A 21,706-nucleotide genomic window follows, 5' to 3' on the forward strand; every position below is an offset into this window, starting at 1 on the left:
GCAACGCAAAACTTACTTAATCTCCTCAGGAAGACTGCGTGGAAGAAGAACGGAACAAGAAATCGATTAACCTTCCCGCCCTTCCGCGCAGAACAACAACTACATGCTCCTACTAGGGTTTTGAGATTACGCCAGGGGGTCCCTAATGGATCAAGCTGGATTGCGAATGGAGCTGCCATCTCCAATCCAAAGGCAAAGTCCCCTAGCGGGCGGACTGGAGTGTGTTGGAGGTAAATTAGGAAGCGAAACATGACGGCAAAACAATGGCCACCCCGCCGACGAATGGCGCCCGGATGGAGAGCAAAATTCGACGCCATTCCACGCCAGAGCACTTCCGTAGGATTCTTGAATGTCACTCCCGTGCGCGCCAACATCGGCCAACACATGGCGACCGAGCTGGTCGTGTCCCATGCCGTGGCTAATGATCGCGTAATCGAAGGTGACGATCGGGAAGTGTAACGATGGCAGGGGCGGCCGGCGATGTCATTCTCATCGATCCGAAACCGTTCCACACGGTCGGGCGCAGGTCTTTCATGCAATTGTCGTCGCCTTTGTGGATCGACATACATTCCGGGGAGTCCGTGAAGGGAACCGGAACCGATGCCAGGGAGCCATAAATCTGTGTATCGTGCTTTTTACAACCACCACCGAGGGAGAGAGACCGTACCGAAATTCACGGTCAGTAGGTTGCGTGTATTTTCGCACACAGAACCCGAGTGCGGTCTTGAACGGGGCATGACGAATGGACACAAAGTGGACAAACTCTCTTTTTCGAGTGGATATGATCCTAAACAAACGACAAATCAATCTCAACTTGAGCTGATGTCAGGGATTCCCACGGATTAGGGCCTTAAGAACTACACAAAGCAAAGACGATGCGAACAACAACCAACTTACGGCACCTCAGAACAGAGATGCGTCTTCTGAGATGCGCCTTCTATGCTACACTATTGGGGCCAAAAACTACTACTGGATGCACTTACTGTGGCTGGATCCGTTGTCTGACGAAGCCGACGAGATGTGGCCGTTGCCGTTGCTGTGTCCATTGGTGTGATGTCCGTTGGCCGTTCCGTGGCCGTTCTGGTGTGCCACTCCGTTCGATTTGCCGTTCTGCTGCGGCTTGCGGCCATCGGTGTGATCGCCACCGATCGGCAGATTGCTCTTCATGTGGTTCTTCGACGGAGTGAACGGACGGTCCAGCTCACCGAACAGCCGGTTGTGCGAGTCCTGCCCCCCGTTGCCGGTACGACGTGGAGTTTCTGAGCCTATCATTCCCCACCCCGGAAGGTTGCGAAGAAGAAAACCCTGTGTTAGTATTTGTCTCTCTCGCGAGGGCCATTCGATTAACAAACGAAATCGAAACCAAATATCTTCATGCGTCCAAAAGAGAGTGAAGATTCAAAGTACAGTTCGGGAGCAGCAGCAACTAACAAAACGGTGGGAACAACTAGCGTGCTCAACAACTTCTAAATTCAATCGAAAATTTTGGTAGTAAATTCGTTAAAATCTAGGCCATTTTGCAACGTAAGCCGACCCCGCAGGGATGGATATCTGTGGGAAGTACTTTCTCTACTCTCTCTCTCTCTATAACAATTTGGAACCAAAAACGTAAACTAAATATCATTAACTGGTGCCAATTTTCTACCTGAACGTTAAAGGAGCCGCGAACCGACCTTTCACGACAGATCGCACCAATAGATTACCGCGAAGGAGTTACCTACAAAATTATGGGCACATTACGGAAACGAGAAAATAACCTTCACCGAAGCTGAAGACTCCGGGCTCCCCGCCGAACCCGGCAGAGAGAGAGAGATAAGGTTACACCCGGCTGGAGAGCAGCGGCCGGGTCGCGGAACCAAATTATGCTCAGGATGGTAAGATTGCCTGCTAACGACAAATTATAACGTGACGTACCGATGGAAAATTGGTCCAACGCCATCACAGAATGGGTGCTGCCCGCCGCCGCCGCAACCCAGCCAACCACCAGCGGCCATCAATTTGGCCATTGTTTTCGCCGAAACAATTGTCACCTTTTTTACAAGATGATTATTACTTCAAACGTGTGATCAAGATAATGCCAACGAGAAAAACTGGGGACGGGGGCCAAACAGCCCAAAAGAGTGGCATTTGAGGCGAACAATGATGGATTGATAAAGATTAACAACCATCTTGTGGTGAAATAGAAGAGAAAAAAACCCTTAAAATAATACGTAAAATCTCTTACAAGGTCATGGGTTTGATAAACAAATACGAAAATAATCGGTACATTTTGAAACAGTATTATTCTTTCCATTATTGAATACAAACTACACTAGGAGCTGCAAGAGGAATTAAGAAACTGTGAAAAGTCACAATAAATAGTGGAAAATTGGATAAACTACATGGAACATGTTTTGGGGAAACGCTTTAGAAAGAATATAGCCAAAAACATCAGCTAGGAGCTGAAACAAATATATACGAAACATGATAAAACAGTCGCCAGGTACTATTTCTAAATGTATAAACATAACAAGAAGGCAGAGAAGCGAGCAAGCACGATTTGGCAAGCGTTATTCGGAGTACTTGGTAGGAATTAGAACGAATGAACGGACTCTAGTGATGCATTATAAAACGTTAACGGAGAGGAAAAGAACAAGAAAGTGTTCAAAAATGTACCAAGCAGGTAGTATCGGTGAACTCCTTGGCGAAAGACTGCATTTCGTGGTCATTATTCATTCCATCGGACCAAATGGAAGCAGGGAGTTGATGATAAGAAGCAAAGAGAAATGTTAGAGTTTATCCACCATAAAACCGGTTAAGAGTGTTTCGTATTTTGTCATATCGTTATCCCAGTTAATGTTGGCACGTTTCATTAGAAATTCGAACGCTCGTTTCTTTCACTGTCAATCCCATCTGTGGTGCTATGCTACCGAAACCCGGGCGGGAGGGCATTCCCGTGGGCATCGTAAACAAAGTTTGTTTTTCAAACACCGTTTCTAACCATATTATTCTTCCGCGTGTATTGATGACATCCAACAAACACGGCCACAAAACTTTGCAAAATTATACCCAGGACACCACCGACAGTCGGAGCACCAAACCAATACACACACACACCCGAAGGCACAAACACAAGGGGTATACATTCCGCCGTTTGTACTCTTCCTTCTTCCTGTGGCCACCGTATCGTCCTCGAAAGCAACGACATAGGACCCTCGCTAAATGCGATCGTCGATCCGAGTTGTTTCGGTGTACCTTTGTATTGGTAGGGTAATGAATGTCGAACAGGATGCGCACCCTCCCTCGGCGGATATAGTGCTCCCATTGCAGGAGGGAACACCACGCACACGTACGGACCGACCACCTTACGGAAAAACAAAACCCGCGGAAGGCTTACACACGCACTTCTCGCTGCTACAACAACGCGCGTAGTCTGATGCTTCACACGGCCAACAATCAATACCAACCTCTGTTTGAGGTTACGAGTTCCTGAGTTAGAATTCTATAACCGTTGATCGTTCTCTTACCATTCCTCTGGGCACCGGATGACGGGGCTGCGAAGATGTTCGACTGCATGCGATTCTTGCTCATGGTGCGCGGAGTAGCTCCCAGGTCCGAACCGAAAAGATCACTGCTGCCACCGCCCGGTGGTTTCAGAACTCTGCAAATGGGGTAAGAAAAAGGGTACACATCAGTTGAAGAGGTCCACCAGCACGATATAAGGACGATTAACGATTCCACGGAGGGCTTCTTACTGCGAAATGTCACTTGGTCCAATCGGACCGCAGGCTAGTTTTATCCACCAAGATCGAGCTTCAAATTTCCCTGAACACGACTGTTTCTGTTCCGACGCACTGAACAAATTCCTGAACCTCTGCTGGAGTAACGTCTCTTGACTGTCTCGACTGACTTGGCTATGGTTACTTCGATCAATTGCAAACAAACCTCACTAACGCAGCGCTCACACCAACTCTGACTGACTGACTGACCAGGCTGACTAGATTCGTTGGTATGGCGCGCCGTAACGGTAAAAAGGATATCGCAAGCCCTCAGGGACGACGCCGCTCTCCGGGGTGTCGATATATTGGTGTGAGCTGCGTGTCCTGTGTACTGCTCTCTCTTTCTCTTTCATGTTGGTTCCTTCGACATTTTTGCTGCAACACAAGCGAACACACACACACATCAAAACGGCACTTTTATCGTAAAGGACCCTCTCAAAGGTCTACCAAAGAGGGCGCAGAGTTAGCGAACGCAGGCAGAATCGGACCGGGCGTCGCCTTGCTAATTGTTAGGCGGTCCAGGCGGTTAGGTGGTGACTGGTTCGCGTTTGGTTGTTTTGCTGGTCCCGTGGGCTGGCAACCGCCAAACAGTCAGCGGGACAGGTAAGAGCGGAGGCTAAGGGCCTAACTAGGAGTCCCACACATAGACGCGGTGGCGAACGCTGGAGGTGGAACCGCAATGAAGTGGTTGGTCCAAAACCCAAACAGAGTGAACGGGCACGGTAATGAAATGACGATTTTCAGGTCAAGTATTTACATTTTAGTTTTTCGGCCACGTCCACCCCCAGGATCCCACGTGTTCGCAACGTGTTCGCAAGGGTAGGTAAAATCCACAGCGGGTACAGAAGACACCCCCCGCTTCGTGGCAGGATTACACGCAGCTACCCGTTAGAGGAAACGGAAATCAAGGCTTGTGATTTAGATGTTTCTACGAATGAGGCAGAAGTCGGTAAGCCAACGGCAGGTAAATGTAGGTCCAAGCGCACCCAGAGGGCACCTCTTTTCGGGGCGTAATATAATTACAATAGTGAGTCACGCACCCACAGCAAGACGACCACCGTTGGCCATGTTTGTGGCCCATTTGTCACCCTGGGTCCAGCGCCGAAAGGCGGCTTCGATGTCTGGGGTTAAGTGTGTCGGCCCGCGGCGACCTTGAGGCGCGGCCATTTAGGGTGGTTTCGTGGTGCTGATAAAAGCCCACGCAGGTCGTGCCCTAGACACGTTCCGACGCGTTCGCGCCCAGACCGGACCGGAGCTGGGTTCTAGCCAAACCCGAACCTAGACGACGACGGTCCGCAGACGGCAGACGGACCCGCAATGGAACAGCAAGGGCTGGTAGTAACCTCATTCAGAGACCTCGCGCCATCGACGTAATCGACGTGAGAAAAAAGGTTTCCGGAGATTTCTCGATGGACCCGGGCACCTGCACCGGGAACCCCAGAGTTGAAGAGAAATTTTGGACCCGCAGCAGCAGCAGCAGTCGCGGACTAGAGCGGACGTTTCGCTGATCCGGTCGGGAAGAGGGAACGGCGGTCTTGGGAATTTGCCGACTCACATTCATCAATTTCGAGACGACGAGCACGTCTCGAGAGACTGGAGGGCCGTGAACTAAATTGACCGATCGATCGATCTCTGGTGTCCGCTGAATGATCCGTGAAAATATGTGGGTCTCCCTCAGCGATTGGGTGCTGAAAATTTGGACCCTCCGCAGGCACCCAATGAGGTCACACCCGCCGCCGCCGGTGAATCCGTGGTGTCGCCTGCGAAAATCGGAATGGGAACCTTCTCACGGCCGGCGACTCGCGATGTCGTTGCTTCACTTTTCACACCCGGACTCCGGATACCTGGGACCCGGGGGGGGGGGGGCGCTGGAGCCGATACTCGGCAACCCCTAGCGCGAATCGATCGATTGTGAGAAGTGTGTTAGCGAAGAGTTATAAAACTGCACTTCCGGTTCGGTGTGGGATCGTTGCGCAAACGACGACGACGGTGCCCGTTTCTGGCAAAGCGCTACCTAATGACGCGACTGCCTTGTGCCATTTCCTCGTCATTACTGTTGTGAGTTGTTGTTAGGGTCTATTTGGTTTACAATCTTGCGCCATTTTATAGTCTTACTTTTTGGTCCCTCTGTTTTTCTGCTGATCACCGATCTTGCCTGATCTCTTCTTGTTGCGCAGTTTATGGACTTAATTTTGCACATTTGCGTCTCACATTTTTTCTCACTTACTTATAAACCAAAGCCCAAGTTTTCTCATCACTATCAGTAGACGTTAGCCATTCTCATGACATGATCCCCACACCGGAGCGCCTAGCGAGACGTATGCACTCTATTGGATTCGCCCTTTATACTTTGTTTAATAATTTTCTCTTTTTCCCGATCCAATCCAATTCTTCCCACCCAACAGCCAGCGCTACATTGATGGTCGATTTAATCGATAACGTTTAAACCGACGATTAAATCCGGATCCCGACGATTAACTAACAGCAATAAAGCTCATTGATGACCCCGTTAGAAAACCAGACCCGGGCTGAACGTGTAGCCGGTTACACTTCGCGCCCAAACGATGCGGTGCCGTAGGGCAGGCATTCAATCGACGAACCCCACGAAAGCGTCCCGTCGGAATTTATCCATTCGACGATGCGGCGCGCCTCGAGTGGCTCAAGTGGGAGGGCTCCCATGGACTGTGGCACATTCACACATCGCCTTGCCACCCGATTGCTTTAACGAGATTTAAATTCCACAACAGCGCCATAAAACACAGCCACCTCGCGCGGACACGGAACCAGTGTGTGTGGGGGAGAAATTGAGATGTGACACCCTTCGGGAAGATGTTGAAGTGGCCTCCGAGGCAAGCAAAACAGGCGTCCGAGATATTAACGCGCGGGCGGCAAAATCAGAACGATCGGAGTCCCGAGACCCGACACTTGACTTTGGCCGCCGCGACCATCCGTTTTCACGGCTCAATTTATGTTTGCGCCCTTTTCGTGGTCGCCTTCGTCCACCAAACGACTTGTTGTCGTTGTCAACGTGATTCCCATAGTCGCTCACGGCCGGTCGAACGACGGACGGCGCATTGGGATCTGATAAAACGGAACATATGGAATGCGCAGGGACAACATAGCAGCAGCAGCAGCAGCAGCACGGGAACCCTTTCTCTGCCGGGTGACATGCTGGGGTCCACCACCATCGAAAGGGCACCCCGGTCCATGGTTCACAAAATTTACATAAATTACGGTGCGCACCCCGGAGAGCTCTCGCAACTCGATCAAAACATTGACCACAACAGGTCGACCCCGACCGAGAGAGAGAGAGACCGACCAAGGGCGCCCCTCTCGGTCGAGGATTACGAACAAACACGTGTTCCTCGTGTGTGTCGTTAGCGGACTGGATTCTTCGCCCACCGCCCGGATTGGGCGCGAATAATCGGGAATTTAGAGTTAGTTGGCACCTTTCCCGGCCGGTCGGGGCTGACACATAAATGGACACCTCTGTTGCGCGGCCCCCCTGTGGACGACGCACCAAATTTGTAACGATCGAGAGAAATTGGAAAGGGCTCCTCGTGGTTCCGCCGAGCCTTGAGGTATGAATGTGGTAGTGCCGGGTGCTTCGTTAGTGATTAAAATGCAAATTTAATCCCGTAAATGTTTGGATGGGTCCCGTAGTAATTGAAAACTGAACCAGCCACAGTCGGGGGGAGTTTGTCGGAGAAACACCCTGGGACTGCCGCGAAATCCACACTCCAGTCGCTTGATAAGACCGGAGAGAAAACGGTTTACCGATCTGGTTGAAGGAGTTTTATTGCCAACTACTGCTCTCGGTGGCCCCCACTACCACCTGCTGACTCACTGGAGCAAAACGGATAACTCACCACTGGGGGGTGCTGGCTGGCCAGCTAGCCAACCAACCCCCGACCAAACAATAATCGCAACCAACGGGAAATCGGGAAGGAATTTGGAAACGGACCCGACGAACGCGCGCGCTCGCGAGCATCTTCAATTAGCGGCCACCAACACCATGCGGAGATTCGGAACAAATTGGAAGCAAACCGGCCAGCCGTCCCTGGCCGGGGTACAAGCGGCTGGAACGGGTGGAAATTTCACCACCAACAACGGCAGGCAGCGCACACCAAAAGCGCAGCAACCCGTCCCGAATCGCGAAGCGGAGCGAGTACAGTTTTAATTCGGGAAGCGCTCATCGGTTTGCGGAATCGGAACTGGAACGGTCAGCCGATCGTCGACCGCGTGTGTCCGCCATTAAATCTCGCAGTGTCTTTCGCTGCTGGTTCCCAGATCCCGATCGATGACGTCAAGCTTTTGGTGGATGATGTTCTCACCATCGCCAGGCAGAGATCGCGTAACCTGGCAGGGCACCGTGTGTTGATGTAACTTTTTCACCACAAAGACCTGAAGAACGCGACATGTCTCTGCGCGCCATATCTTCTCGTTGGCCTAGCACAATAACACAATTTCATGCCTAACCGAGACGAAAAATGAGCTACCGTTCCGAGCCGTGCCGTGTCGTGTGTGGGGTTGGGAAAAGCATCCCGCGAACCATTATATTGCTACGTTTGAAAAAAAAAAAACGAACGACGTCCGTGAATATGAGACAATTAACTCGATCATAAACGCGCGCGTTGCACTGTTGCATATTAACACTTTTGTAAACCGAGACCGCAAGTCAGTGAACCAACATGATGCATGCGCCGGATTGCCTTCGTCTGAGCTCCGTAACAGTCCGCCCGTCCGCCGTCGATTGTGCTTCGATCAACGCGCGGCGTTGGCGTGTGGGAAGAAAATAAATTAAATTTAGTTCCACAATTCAGTTCACCATCTTATTGAGGGAGAGAGACAGGGGAGGAAAGAGGCGGCCAAGGCGAGTACCTTTCGTGTTTGGTGAGATCTCAAGTGAAGTGAATGAAGCGTGCCGAGCAGCGATATGAAGATGATCCGCGGAGGCGAGAGTCCGAGCGAACGAAAGAATAATCCACATTTTCTATTCTTCCTCATCGCCGCCTTGCATCACATCAGCTGCTTCAGGTCCCGGTCTCGCCATCCGCCCTTCGATTGGCCTTCCCCCACCGTCGTGGGGGTGTCAGAGGATGATGAGAACGATGTTCAGCGGGCGCTTCCCGTGGAATGCAACAATTGTCCGCGCAGTGAAAAGCAAACACACAACACCCAGGGGGCCAGGCCAGGGCAGCCCGATAGCAGAATGGCCTTCCCTGCACTCCGCCACCGCCTCCGTCCTTGATTCTATCCAACCTCCATTCTGCCACCCTGACACACCACGAAGAGCTTTCACAGAGCATTGCATAAGGCCCACTCGCTGTGGCGCTGGTCGAAGCAGAAATTCACCATCGCCGGTCGGGAGTTCTCTGGTCCCGTTAGTTCTCGAGAGTTAGTATTTGTTGGGTAAAAGAGGGGTTCCGACAACCCGGTGTGTGGTGGCGTGCTCGAAGAAAGCGAGAAGAGTTATGCGATCAGCAACAACGGAACCAACAACAAAAAATTCTAACTTAGATAAAAAGTCTCCACAACACTCGGCGGTGGCGGCGGTGCAATTGTTCCTGACGCCTGTATGCGCGGCGGCTTCTTTGGCGTAGTGGAAGTCAGACGGCCCCTCAACAGCTGCTGCTGCCGAGAGCGAGGAGAAGCGCAACATTCTGACCTCGGAAGCTGATTTGCCCCTCCCGGCCGGCCACAGGAAGAATGGTTCTTACTTCTGTCTTCATCGGTATGCAGCAATGCAGACGCCTCACGGTTAGTCACACAGTGCAGTTACTTCATTTATTCATACTCGCCGCCACTGTCGAGAGTAACTCGGAACTAGTAGCGCTGGAAAATCGAACTATGGTTTGCTTCCGGATAGGTGGAATTAGTTTACATTGCATCCACACTGCCTTCTGGTGTTGTAATGCTGCGCGAGAGGTTCAGCCTCTAAGACAAAGTACGGCTGGCGTATTTCGTTACTGAGAGGCCTATAGGTAGTCACCAAGAGTGATCGAGTGACCGATTTGAATTCGATTTGATGTGTGTTAGTTACCTTTGCGTCCTGTACAGGTCAATGGTCAATCGCATCAAAAAATAGTCACGGTCAAAGGACCAAAGACTTGTGGTTGGCGAAAAGGATTTTTTGGACACGAAAGAGCCCAACAAATGTGTTGATCGGAGCCATTGAGAGTAAAGAAGGCGATGGGCAGTCGACGACCGCAATCGAAGGGATATTCAACACCAACAAAACCAAAAGATCATTTGTCTGAAAAAGAAATAATTCAACATAATTGCTTCGTATCGATGTTTAGAGCAGCGTCAGTATCGAAATAAACTTGTCGTACTGTGTATGGGCGTTCGAAGATCACAATTCTTTATTCGTAGCCCCAACATATCGCTCTCGATCTTGGAAAGTTAACACCTTCTCATCGAATGGTTAGGTGAGATCAAGTGAAAACCAGGAACCAAACGATCTTTCACCATTTGCGTGTAGAAATCTCACGCCGAACTTAAACTTTTCCGCTATTTGCACAGCTTAAAATGAGAAACTAATGCAGCAGCGCGGCGGATACGAACGGTTTGGTGGTTAACACCATCCACATACCACATAATTAGTCAATCCGCGGTATGAAAAAAAAAACGGAAAGAAAATTCATGGGATCGCAACCAAATCGCGTGTGATGCTTTGGCCGGTGGTTTTAGAAAACAATTTCAATGCCGTGTGGCGTGTGTGTGTTGTTTTCCCGGGGACTTTCTTTGTCCAAAACCTTGGGCCCGCCCCGATGATGATGCCGGAAAAATGAAAAAAAAAACAATCTCTCTCACTCGCAGCCAGGTGCAATTGCACACGGTGGTGGTGGTGTTTGCTTTGCGAATTAATTTAGCCACCGTGCTTTAGTTTCGCCAGTAACAACACAGCAAATTGAAGGGTAATTTGCTTTCGTTGCTTTGCAGCAGCAGAAAGCTCACAAAATCAATGCAACTCATTAGCGCTCGCATCACCGGAGAAGATGCGCTCCACCGCTGAGAAGCTGTGCTTCCCATGGCCGGCCACTTTCACACGGCGCTCCGGTGCTGGTGATCGGAAGGTGATGAGATGGGAAGGAAATTCGAGCCGCCCCCTGTCGCCATCGGACAAATCTGCCTTTAGCATTCCGTGTCCCGGCGGGTGCCGCGCCACGGCGAAATGGCCGCGCATTCCTTGCCCCCCCCCCCCCCCCCCCCGGGGGGGGTTCCAGGGTAATAGGGGCCCATGAATTAATTCACTCGAATGTTTGGAATACTCTGCGACGCTGCGCCGGGGCGAAACGACGCCAATCGTCCCCCGGGAGTCCGCGGTTTAATTTATTTCCCTCCATTTTTTGTTTCCAAACGATAATTTGAACGCATGCACGACGACGACGACGACGACGACGCCATCGCCGCCGTTGCACTTTCAACATGTTCCCATGTTTGAGCAGCATTTATGCTGCGCGAGAGTGTAATTTGGATCATTAGCGGTAATGGATATGAAATTGTATCTAGCCCCATGTCATAAATCGTCCGCCTAACAACTATGTAGGGGCGCACTGGGGACCCCCCTCTTGGTTTCGCCACCCACCGCAAAGCAGCGGGAGCCGCGTTCGATTTATCTCTCTCTCTATATCGTTGCCGGGCCGGACCGGCCCAATCGCGAAGGAGCGCACGACAAGTCCCGGGAAATGTCTCACTACTAAACCATCCCGGGCTGAGGGGTCCTACTGCTGCTACACGCATGGCCATCTAAATGCTACCCCGGCCTGCCGCACGACATCTTGATTTGTGTGTTTTGGCCCCGTACATAGAGTGGGAGAGAGAGAGAGGGAGAGTTCACGTTCCGCGGCCCTCCCGGCGGCATTAGCACAGAGAATGACAGTTAATTTTTTCTTCCCCACTTTCCGGTGTAAAGATTCAATTTCGATCCCCCGCCACGGCCCCAGCTCCACACGCGAACCGATCATCGATTCGTTTCTGTCACTTCTTTGTACCGTTCCGTGGCCTTCTCGCGAATGATTACCCCACCCGTATCACATGCTCCGCTGAGTGCGGAATATTTATTGCCCGTTTAGTGGTGATTTAGGAAAAATTAGCATTCATTTGCCCGGAATAAAATTGCACTTTCTCTCGGCACCACGGAGAAGAATCTTCCCAAACGCTGCCCACAGCTGGCAGGTGCGACGGTTAAAAAGCCGTTTTATGTCCCGAAACCAGTCCGCCGGGAGTAATGTGCGGTGCGGCAACCGAGCCCAAAATCATCGATCCAAAACATAGGCGTTTCAGAAGAAAAAAAAACCATTCCCGCCGGCAAAGCCCCCGAATCGGATACGAAAAACCTGTTTCCGGAAGTTGCGTGAACGATTTGACCGTGGAGGTCGTACGTTTTTTTATGCTCTCCAACATGGGTTGGGTACACAATAGACTTCCGAATATTATTTTCATGGCTGTTTACAGCATTGTGTGTACTTGTACTGCAATAAAGAGCGCCATTCGAGTCGACGCAAAACAGGGTGGCTGAAAATTATGCTTCACTAGGCAAAAAACAGTATGCTAAAGTATGTCTACGGGGGATTGTGCACGGGGGGGAATCGATAAAATAATGCAAAGCTCCGTCCCCGTGTTCGACCGAAATCCATTATTAATTAATAACAATAATGGCACACAAGCTGCCGTTGAGCTGGAAATGGGTCAAACAGGAATGTTTGATTGAATCAACATTGGTCCGCCACGCATCGATGATAAACATTCAAAAATATGTACACATTTAGTGTGTAACTGTGACTGGTCCGTAGATCGTCCGTCGTCCGAATAATAGTGTGTAACTCAGAAGAAAATTTCAAGGATCCTTGAATTACCGCGCACACTTAATTATTCACTTTGCGCAAGCGAAAAACACACCCGACCGAGTGCCGAGGGTTGACAATCGGCTAATGTGGCCCAATTAGGTTGCTGCCTAATATAGGACCCCCACACCGAACGAGAGCCGAACCTCTTCTTCACCAAGCGAGCCAAAGAAAACCTCTCCCAGGTAAAACAATATTTGTTCTATAATTATCCCAAATCACGGAAGAACGGGAACACACGTCAACCGTGGCGTGTAACTGCATGTAACGCGGAGATAACGTAGAAGACGGCGCAGGAAAAAAAACGACTCCATAAAACTGAAGTCGATTATTAGACCTCCGACTTGCAGCAATTTCTCCAGCTCCACTCCGCTCCACCGTAGACCGCGAAAGATGAGTCACTAATTTGTTTTCCAATTTTCAGCTCTCGGGATAGTTCTCCTCGGGAAGTTTCGTGTTTCCGATTGGCTGGTTGCATGGCCCGGGAGCTTGGGTTTGGGCAAATTACTAGTTTTATCTAAATTCCCGTAATCTCCCGTGGGCGCCCGCCGTTAGGTGGGAAACGCCTCTTCCGCTTATCGAAAGGCACACAACAGGGAGTACGGATAAAGGTAGTCCCTTCCGGTGGAGACCACCTTTTGCTGGAGCCACCCCAAGTTTATGCTCCAGCAGCAGCATCGCTTTCAATTAAGTGCCGCCACACGCGCGCACGCCCGATGTTGTGTTGGGAAGAAAAAAAACGGGTCACGTAAGTTTGGCCAAAGCTTACCAAACTGTGACCAACATTTGGTACGGCGAGAACCCCAGAATGTTGGTGGGGTGGTTATTTTTTTACGCTAGTTAAACACGAAACGGGCCATCGACATGCTACCCCACTACGCCATCGGGGATGTGGAATTGGAAATGGAAGTTTTGGCTGTGCCGCGCCGGGAGGCGCGTGATCCAATTCCGAAAGTTGATTCACTGCCTGATCGCGCGTTCCTATTACCCTAATGGTGATGCCTTCCTTCGTACGGTTTGGAGTAGTTACAACAAAATAAAACTACACCACAACATCGACGCTATCTGTTGCGAAATTTGTGCCGCGAACAACTTGCCTTCGGCCCAAACAAACTTCCTGGACCCGAGGCAGAGCGGTTTTTGGGGGCGAGTCGAGAGTGAAGATGCACACTTTATTTGTTGACGATTGTCGCCATGGAAAAAGGGATACCTTCCGGGCGTGTGCGGTAGGGCCGACCTCCGGCTGGCCAAAACCTGGCGCCCGCGAACGTATTTCACCTTGGGTATCTACCACCCCAGGAATTAGTTCATCGGAATGTTCGTTGACTGCCGTGGGGCGGTTTCGGTCTGCCTCCAGATAATGCGCGGGCAGCGTACGGAAGGAATAGTTTTATAGCGCGCGCCTCCGAAGATCGATATAACAAACCGGCCCCTAAAAGTAAAGGTACAAGCAAAGGACGACACTGTCTGCGAGGTTTTGTTTTGACTTCTCCGGGCTTCTGCGGAGCGAACTGGGGAAGCTTTTTCGCCATTTCGACGATCCGCAGAACGCAAAAAGCGATTTATGTTTATCCTGACGGCTCACGAACACGGCGCGGCATAGAAGTTGCGCTCTAGGAACCTCGCGCCAGGAACCGTGCCGTGGCCGTGTGAAGCTTTACGTCGTTTTATGATTTCATTGTTCCAGCGGTGTGCCCGCCCAGCCATCCTTCTCGGTCCAATATATGCTAATGGCCTCTGACGAATGGAAACCACCGCAAAAAAAGCTCCTCGGGCGTTATATCGATAATCCTCGGGACAGGATGATGGGCTGCCGCTAAGCTTCTAGCTCCTTCCGTGGGGTTTTGCGGGAAAGAATGTGTGTTACCACTTACCTAAAAGTAGACAAAAAAACAGGGAACCATTAGTAAAATGTGTGGAACACATTAACAAAGCGCACGGGTGAAACGGGTGAAAAAAGCCAAATTTAATTCGCTAATACGTCGGCCATAATGGCGCTTGCGGAGCCGCAAAACTGGTGAAGCGAACGGCGAACGGTTGTCACGGTTGTCGGATCGCGGACGCGCTACTAACTCTAACTGTGTTTGAGATGCGCTACCCACCACGCGAGTTTTCTTTTCGATAGGATTTATGGTTACGGTTGCTCGTGGAACTGGAAAATTAAATCATGTACCGCACCCGGCACACCGTCCCGTTCTTTAATCCTTTTTGAGCGGCCAATGAAGCGACCACAGGCCGGTGTTCCGGTTAAAATTTTTCTGGAATCGCTCCGCTTTTGCCCAGCCATCCAACCAGCAGGCCAGCCGGGCCCGTATGTCGGGCCCAGCAACAAAGCAGACCAAATCGTACGGCTTGAGACTTTCTCTTGAGCCGGCCCGTCCAAAGAGATCATCCAATTTCCATCACCATCATCATCATCATCGGTGCGCTCGCTGTTGCGAAGAAAATGGCAGCATTAAGCTAAGCGTGACCGGCAGGAGGCAGCCAGTCGGCAGTACAGCAATCTTCCTGCGGGTGATTTACGCGTTCTGTCTCGCTGACGACGTTCGCTTTTAGCTCATTCACACACGCGGCGGCGCGATGCTGGTGTTCAGCAACCAATAAACGACCAAAATCAACGGTGAATTGGAAGTAAAATTGGGGTTTTTAGAACACGACAAAACACTTCCGGGGCACCACGGAACACTAGTGTTGATGGCGGTTAGAATGCGTTTCGGGTGTATGGCGTTTCGCTGAAAGTATTCGCACCGACCCTCCCCTTCGCCGGCCCCGTTATTTATTGCCGCGTTTGCCAATAAACGCAACAGGCGTAACTCACCAAACGGACTAACTCACCGGGGGCCATGGAACGCTGTGCGCCGATGGGCCATTTGATACTCCATTACCGTCCGAGAGCGCTCGAGGCGGCGGCGGCGGCGGTACATTCCAGGCGCGACTTGGGCCAGACGGACTTGACGTGTATCCGCGAGAGAGATCAAGCAGATCACAATGTTTGATCGTCTACTAGGCCGCCGGCTCCCACCGGGGTCAGAAGTCCCTATCCCGCGACGCGCAGCCCAAGGCGCCCTCTGTGCCCAACGCCATCTCAAATCGGGCGTCATCTTGCAAATGGCTTAGATTTAATTTAATGTGACTCTCGCAGGCCGTCGCCGGATCGCTGCTCCGGATCGATCGGCGCGCGATCTGTTTCAAGTTTTCCCCCACTCCCAAGATCGTCGCGTCGCGTCCTTCGCGCGGGGTTTGTTCCGAAGGGCTTCGACGAAGGTTGTTAAATTTTAACAACCCGCCCGAGGCGCACTTCTGCGGTTTGGTTCCACACTTTTTCCGTTTGATTTGATTTGCGCCAGAGCCCAGAAGAGAGCCCCATCTCCCGTGGGATTGGTGTGCGACACAAAGTGTGGTGTTGGTTTCCGCCCTTTTCTGAAGATCGGAGGCAAACAACACTCGACTCTCGGTGGGCAATGAGGAAAAGCTTTTACGCTGGCCGCGGCCAATCGTTAGAGCGTTGGAGAGGTTAGCTTTAATTGATGCTGATTAGTGACAGCTCTGGGCCCACAGCTCCGTATGATGGAGTCCGATAGCCGAACGCAAGGGTGCACCGACGAGCGGGAAACTTCAGAGCCTATGTGCCCCGCACGCAGCATGTGCTCGCCATTACATAATGCCTGCCGCCACCAGCCAAGAACCCGCCGCAATTACAATCTCTCCGTTTTATTAATATATACCCTCCTGTATGGGTGTGCGCGCGGAGCGATTGTGGGAGACCTTTCTAACGTCGACGAAGGTCTTTCGCAACGGGAAAGCGAACCAAAACGAGGACCACCCCGGAGCGGAGCAGTGGCTCTGGCTGGCCGCCCGATGGGATGATTTGTTCACGGATTAAACGGGATCGAAAGTCCAAAATCCGTGGGAGATTAATGTGTGGGGGGTCTCCCGCGCGCGATTTCTAGCCCTTGCTCCGATGGGCAAAAGGCAAGCCAAAGGGAAGTGACTAATTTTCGACAAGCATCCGTGTCGTTTCGATCGATTTTCGTGTTCGCCACACAGGATGTGAACGGGGATTTGGTGCCGCGTCGTTGGGAACCGCGGCCGATGGTGATTTGACTTTTGCGGTGGATTCGCCTGTGACCGATGATAGACCCGCTCTTTCGTGGGTCTGATCGGTTGATAATCACGGCTGATTATCGAGGATAGATTATGTTTATCTTCGCGTTTCCGCGAATTTACACACCAGCCTACGGGAAGAGGCGGTCTATTAGGCAAGCTACCGTAATTAATTTTATTGGATTGAATTCAGATTTGGATTGGACAAAAAATAACGGACACCGTCCAATCGAGTCGCTTTGTAAGGTTCATATCTTTTACAACTAGTTTTAACTAACTCAAATAAATAAATCTACTTTCCTTCATATTGCAACACAATTGTGTTTGTTTCTTGCCCCAATTACCGACCCATCTTAAACGGCATACGGTGCCTCCAATTAAGCTCGGACCTAGGTTCCGGCGTTGACTATCACTGCAATTTCGTATCTAAATAGATTTTAACTGCCATCAATAAACGATAAGCCTTCGCGATGTTTGCTCGAACTCCGTGGCCAAGGCCTGGCGGCCCCCGTCAAACCCACCGTCCCACGGATTGATGCACCACCTTCACAAGGCTGCCGCCACCCGGAAATTAACGGGCGAAAGGCCGACACACAGACACACACACATGCGCGCATGTTGTTTTAGTCATCCACAACACTCCGGAGCATCGCGGTTTGCGGTTGTGGTGGAAGAAATAGAATAGAACTATCCGAACGCGGCGCGCTCGTGTTCGTGTGGTGCGGCCAGTTCAATGAACTACTGCAGCCCCTCGGCCGTTCTCGGCGGGAGTGTTGGTCTGATGCAATCGGTCGGCCAGCCGGCCGCGGTTGGACTGCCGCAACACACCCCGAAAACGGGGCCACAACCGCCCAGCCAGCGCACGCTACACTCCAGAGCTATTTTCGAGCGACACGCCAACCCGCGATGCAACGGCCAACACACAGCCGATGCCGCCGGGTGGGTCGGTTCCCCACGACGGACGGGCCACCGAAACACCGATCCGATGGAAAGGTGTTGACTGGCACACCGCCATTACGACCTGGACCTGGCGGATTGAAGAGGTGCGATAAGAAGCTAGGTCCCGTTCCAAAACTCTACTCCAACTCCAGTTCACTCTCATTGCTGATCCCGGATCACCCGAAAACCCGGATCAGCCGCGGCCAATCATCTGCGGTCGGATCATCCCCCGAAAGCAGCAGCGGACTGCAACAAACTAAGATGTGCGGCATCACTGTCCGCGGGCCCAGCAGTCAGGGCAAGTTCGGGCTGTCACACCCCGGGGCCTCACACGTGACACGTTTATTTATAGTCGTCCGTCGGCCGAACATTAAACACTCGCTCGCGCTCGGTCCGTATGTCGGGCAGGGAAGTTCCGGGGCCTAATCGGGTGCTCGGGGGTCGGCCAACCTAACCGCCCGACGATGCATCGCACGGCCCGGCCGGTCGGCCATGCGAGACACTGCACGCTGCAGAGCAGACATAGGAGTTGCATGCTGCCATATGGTAATTTTACTTTTGAGCGTTATTTACGGACCCCGACCGGCGATTGACCGGCGTCGGTGGACCAACACACACACACACACCGGGCCAGACCGACGGGTTGCGTCGGCCACGGCCATGGACGCCGCCAAGACGGAGCCCTCCCATCCGGCTACCACCAACACCTGGGAAGTTTTCGCAGATTACGGCGGAAGCGGTGCAGCAAGTCGTATTATTTTCGTGACAATGAACTTCTACGGGCTCTGGGGTTTGGCTTGACTGGAGTTTAGCACTCGGAGCACCAGAAGGGGAACCATTCACTAGTTACCGTGCGACTCTGGTTTACGGCACGAACGTTCTTCGTTGGATTGGTCTTCATTGAATAGCCTCTTCCGTATCGATGCATCCGAAGAACGCCTTTAAAAAGTACCGCGACATTTGAATGTCCACGGGCTACGTATGTTCGATTTGTTTTTGTGGCGTTATGTTGCTACTTTTATCCCTCACTTATGGTGACAAGTTCGTTTATTTTGAGCAATCAGTCAATGTTTGACAGCTGTTTAGCTTGAACGTGTTTTGGCTCATCTTCGATTTTTGGCTGCTCCAAAAAATGGATGGCAAAGAATCTTTATCAAATTTTGTGAGAAAAACGAAATTAAGGGGAGGGACGCATTCCGAATGTTAATTGTGGCTTATGTAGAAGCTTTTTTGACCCAAAGCAACGGTCATCGGTGGATCGAAATGATCTCAGAAAGGCCGAGAAGATGTGAACGATGAAGAGCCAAATTTGGTCGAATGTGAACAGTTTTTTCTTACAGTTTTCATCGATTGCAGGGTCGTGGTGCATTATGAGTTGTTGTCAAAGGATAGAACGGTCAATAAAGAATGTAGAATAGAACGGCACAAGTGATATCCCCACAGATCCCTTAAGGGATTACTTTAAAGGGAACAAAATACATACTCAGGAATAAACCAATAGTTTTTGAAAAAAAACACAAAAGGCGCGATACTTTTCGAACGGCCCTCGTACGTCCAAAAGATGTTGACGCGCGCTGGTTATGCTGAGCAATCCCCGCCATAATTTTAAACCACCGCAAGTGAGCCTCTTTTTATTTATGCTGCCCATTGCCTCAATAACTCATCCAACCAAGCTGCTGTGTAGTGTAAATAATTAAGTGTTATGGTTTCGTGTTTAAAATAAACCACACGAACCCATTCCCACCGCGACAGTGAGTGGTGTAATTCGAAGAGCTGCCTCTAAAGCATAACTCCACCCAACAACGGTTCCATGGTGATCACGCGTCGAACTTTGGCCGCATAACGATCCCATCCCGGGATCATTAAAAACATTCCGATGACATGTTGTTAGCCCCATTTCACACCGCAAACATTCCACAGACCTCGGCGGTTTCCGGGATCGTTCCCTCACTGGCGGTGGTGAGGGTGAGTAAACAAATCACAGCCCGCGTAATCCTTTGAAAGGTGTTCTTGGAAAAATTCACAATCGTTTTCGATCTTCGTCGCCGGAGCCACAAAGTGTTGACGGCATCGTAATGTTGGGCCTCATCGCATCGCGAGCATCGCGCCCGATGGGGGAATCTATTTATGTCACAACGAGTGAGCCGAACGGGTGAGGGGACGTTGGGGTGTGAAAAGTGGGCCCCCAAAACCTGAGAACGTAAGGGGTCTTCGACAAAGACGACGGCATCAGAGCACCGGAGGAGATGTGGTCTGGAATGGATCACTTCCGAGAGAAGTGTGTCCGGAGGCCCTGGAAATCCTGGGAACAGACCGGACGCGGGATGGACTACGCTCCTAAAATATCCACAACATTGCATTGCATTGGGCACGGTTCGGAAATCGTATTACCACACAAATCATGCCCGGTGATAGTTCCGCACGAGGTCATTCGATGTACGAGAACCTCGCACGTTTCGTCACACTTTGGGGCTCGATAGCTCATTTTCGGGCAAAGCACCCAGATTCTCTCGGATTGGAGGCGGCGTAGTTTTCCCTGCTCTTTCCTTTCGGATTTCTTTCGGCCCAGAACCGTCCTGGTAAGCGGATTAATGTGGCTTCAGTAGTACACCCCACCGCTGGACCATCGCGGCAGTGAAGAAGCCAGCCCGAAACACAAAAGGTAAACAAACTAGCCAAGGTTCGTTGAACGGTTCGGTTTCAGGTTGCACGTTTGCCTGTGGACGCCGCCGAAACGATGCCTCATGGATGGGCTGGATTTTATAGCACCAACTACGCGAATTCGAGGGAATTCTGGACTTTCGAAGAGATTCGCGAAGGCCACTCAACAAGCTCCGGTTGGCCACCACTGTGTGAGAGGAACTCAAAGCCCAGGCTGGCTACTGTTGATAGAGTGTCCTAATTGAACTCCAATCGCTGCAGGCGCTCCAGATATCAACAACACGAGAGCTCCATTTATTAGGCAGCGGAGCCAGTCAGCGCAGAGCGCAACGGACACGACGTTTGTCAACCGACATTTGATACTGGCTAATCCGACGAATGAATTTCAATGTTATCCTTCGAGTGGCGTCCATTTATCTTGTCCACTGGTGCGACACAAACGCGGCGCGGTGCGGCCCGCTGTTTGCTTGCTGTCTGGTCGGGCCGCTGATATGCCCGCCCGAGAGACACGGCGATAGCATAGTCTTGTTCTCCGGAACAACGCCGGGGCCGGTTGTCTAGACGTCGTCAGGCGTGGCCGTTTCCGATTCGTAGGCCGCGCTGGCACACTGGCGCTAAGGTGATACTGATGGAAACTGGAAGATTAATTTCTAGCCCCGTAAATGAGTCCGACCAATAAAGGGCACTGCTCGCCGGACCCCGCGACGGAGGCGAAGAACGGTAAAAGCAGCAGAATTAAACATGACGTCGGACACGGAGAAGGCGGCTTCAAAAGGCGGCGCCACCAACCTGCCATCGACGGGGACCCGAACCGACCTGGTTAGGAACCTGGACAGCAGCCACAGACACGAGGAAAACCGCAGAAACCGCGCCCGCGCGCGCGCCACACAAATCAGGGAGAAGACCAATGCTAATTCCGGACACACAATTGCAGTGTGCGATAATGTGGCCACAAGTGGTGATCTCGATCCTTGGCCGCCCCCCTTCAGTCCCTATGGAAGCATCGTTCGCCTATCAGATGATTAGTCATCACACTACTGTTGGTAGGAATTACTGATGATCGGTTAACCGACTTTTATGGGGCGCTCTAGTCCACGATCGTACAGAATGCAGATATTGGAAATGCCTCAGCTTCAGTCGAGTAGGAACTCTCAACGGCTATCTCTGCCTCTCTCGGGGGCTATAACGCTACTTGATTCCCGCATCGTCACGGGTTATGGACGACGATTTAGTAACGTTAGACTGGGCTGCCAATTGATGGAACTCTGGATCGGGATCGGGCTTTGGGGGAGACCAACCAAAGTGGCATATAATTTATGGTGCCATAAGACTACACTCCGGAGGCGATGAGCAGAGAGCACGGGGCATCGGACTCGCGGTGCAAAGCGCTAACAA

The 21,706-nt window shown here is 51.4% G+C and overlaps 1 protein-coding gene across 3 annotated transcripts in view; it reads right to left on the bottom strand.

Moving 5' to 3' along the window:
• Nucleotides 1-21,706, bottom strand: part of LOC128275281 (microtubule-associated protein Jupiter) — a 34,095-nt gene that overhangs the window by 3,620 nt on the left and 8,769 nt on the right. The window contains exons 2-4 of one of the 3 annotated variants that reach the window (XM_053013732.1): nt 3,507-3,640; nt 984-1,265; nt 17-34 (exon numbers count right to left, since the gene is read on the bottom strand). In XM_053013732.1, coding sequence (XP_052869692.1) covers nt 17-34; nt 984-1,265; nt 3,507-3,640 — 434 coding nt within the window. The remainder of the gene's footprint in view (nt 1-16; nt 35-983; nt 1,266-3,506; nt 3,641-21,706) is intronic. The other 2 variants (XM_053013733.1, XM_053013734.1) reach the window with 2 other exon arrangements.

The sequence above is a fragment of the Anopheles cruzii genome, chromosome 3 (assembly GCF_943734635.1).
Source record: "Anopheles cruzii chromosome 3, idAnoCruzAS_RS32_06, whole genome shotgun sequence".
Classification (NCBI taxonomy): domain Eukaryota; kingdom Metazoa; phylum Arthropoda; class Insecta; order Diptera; family Culicidae; genus Anopheles; species Anopheles cruzii.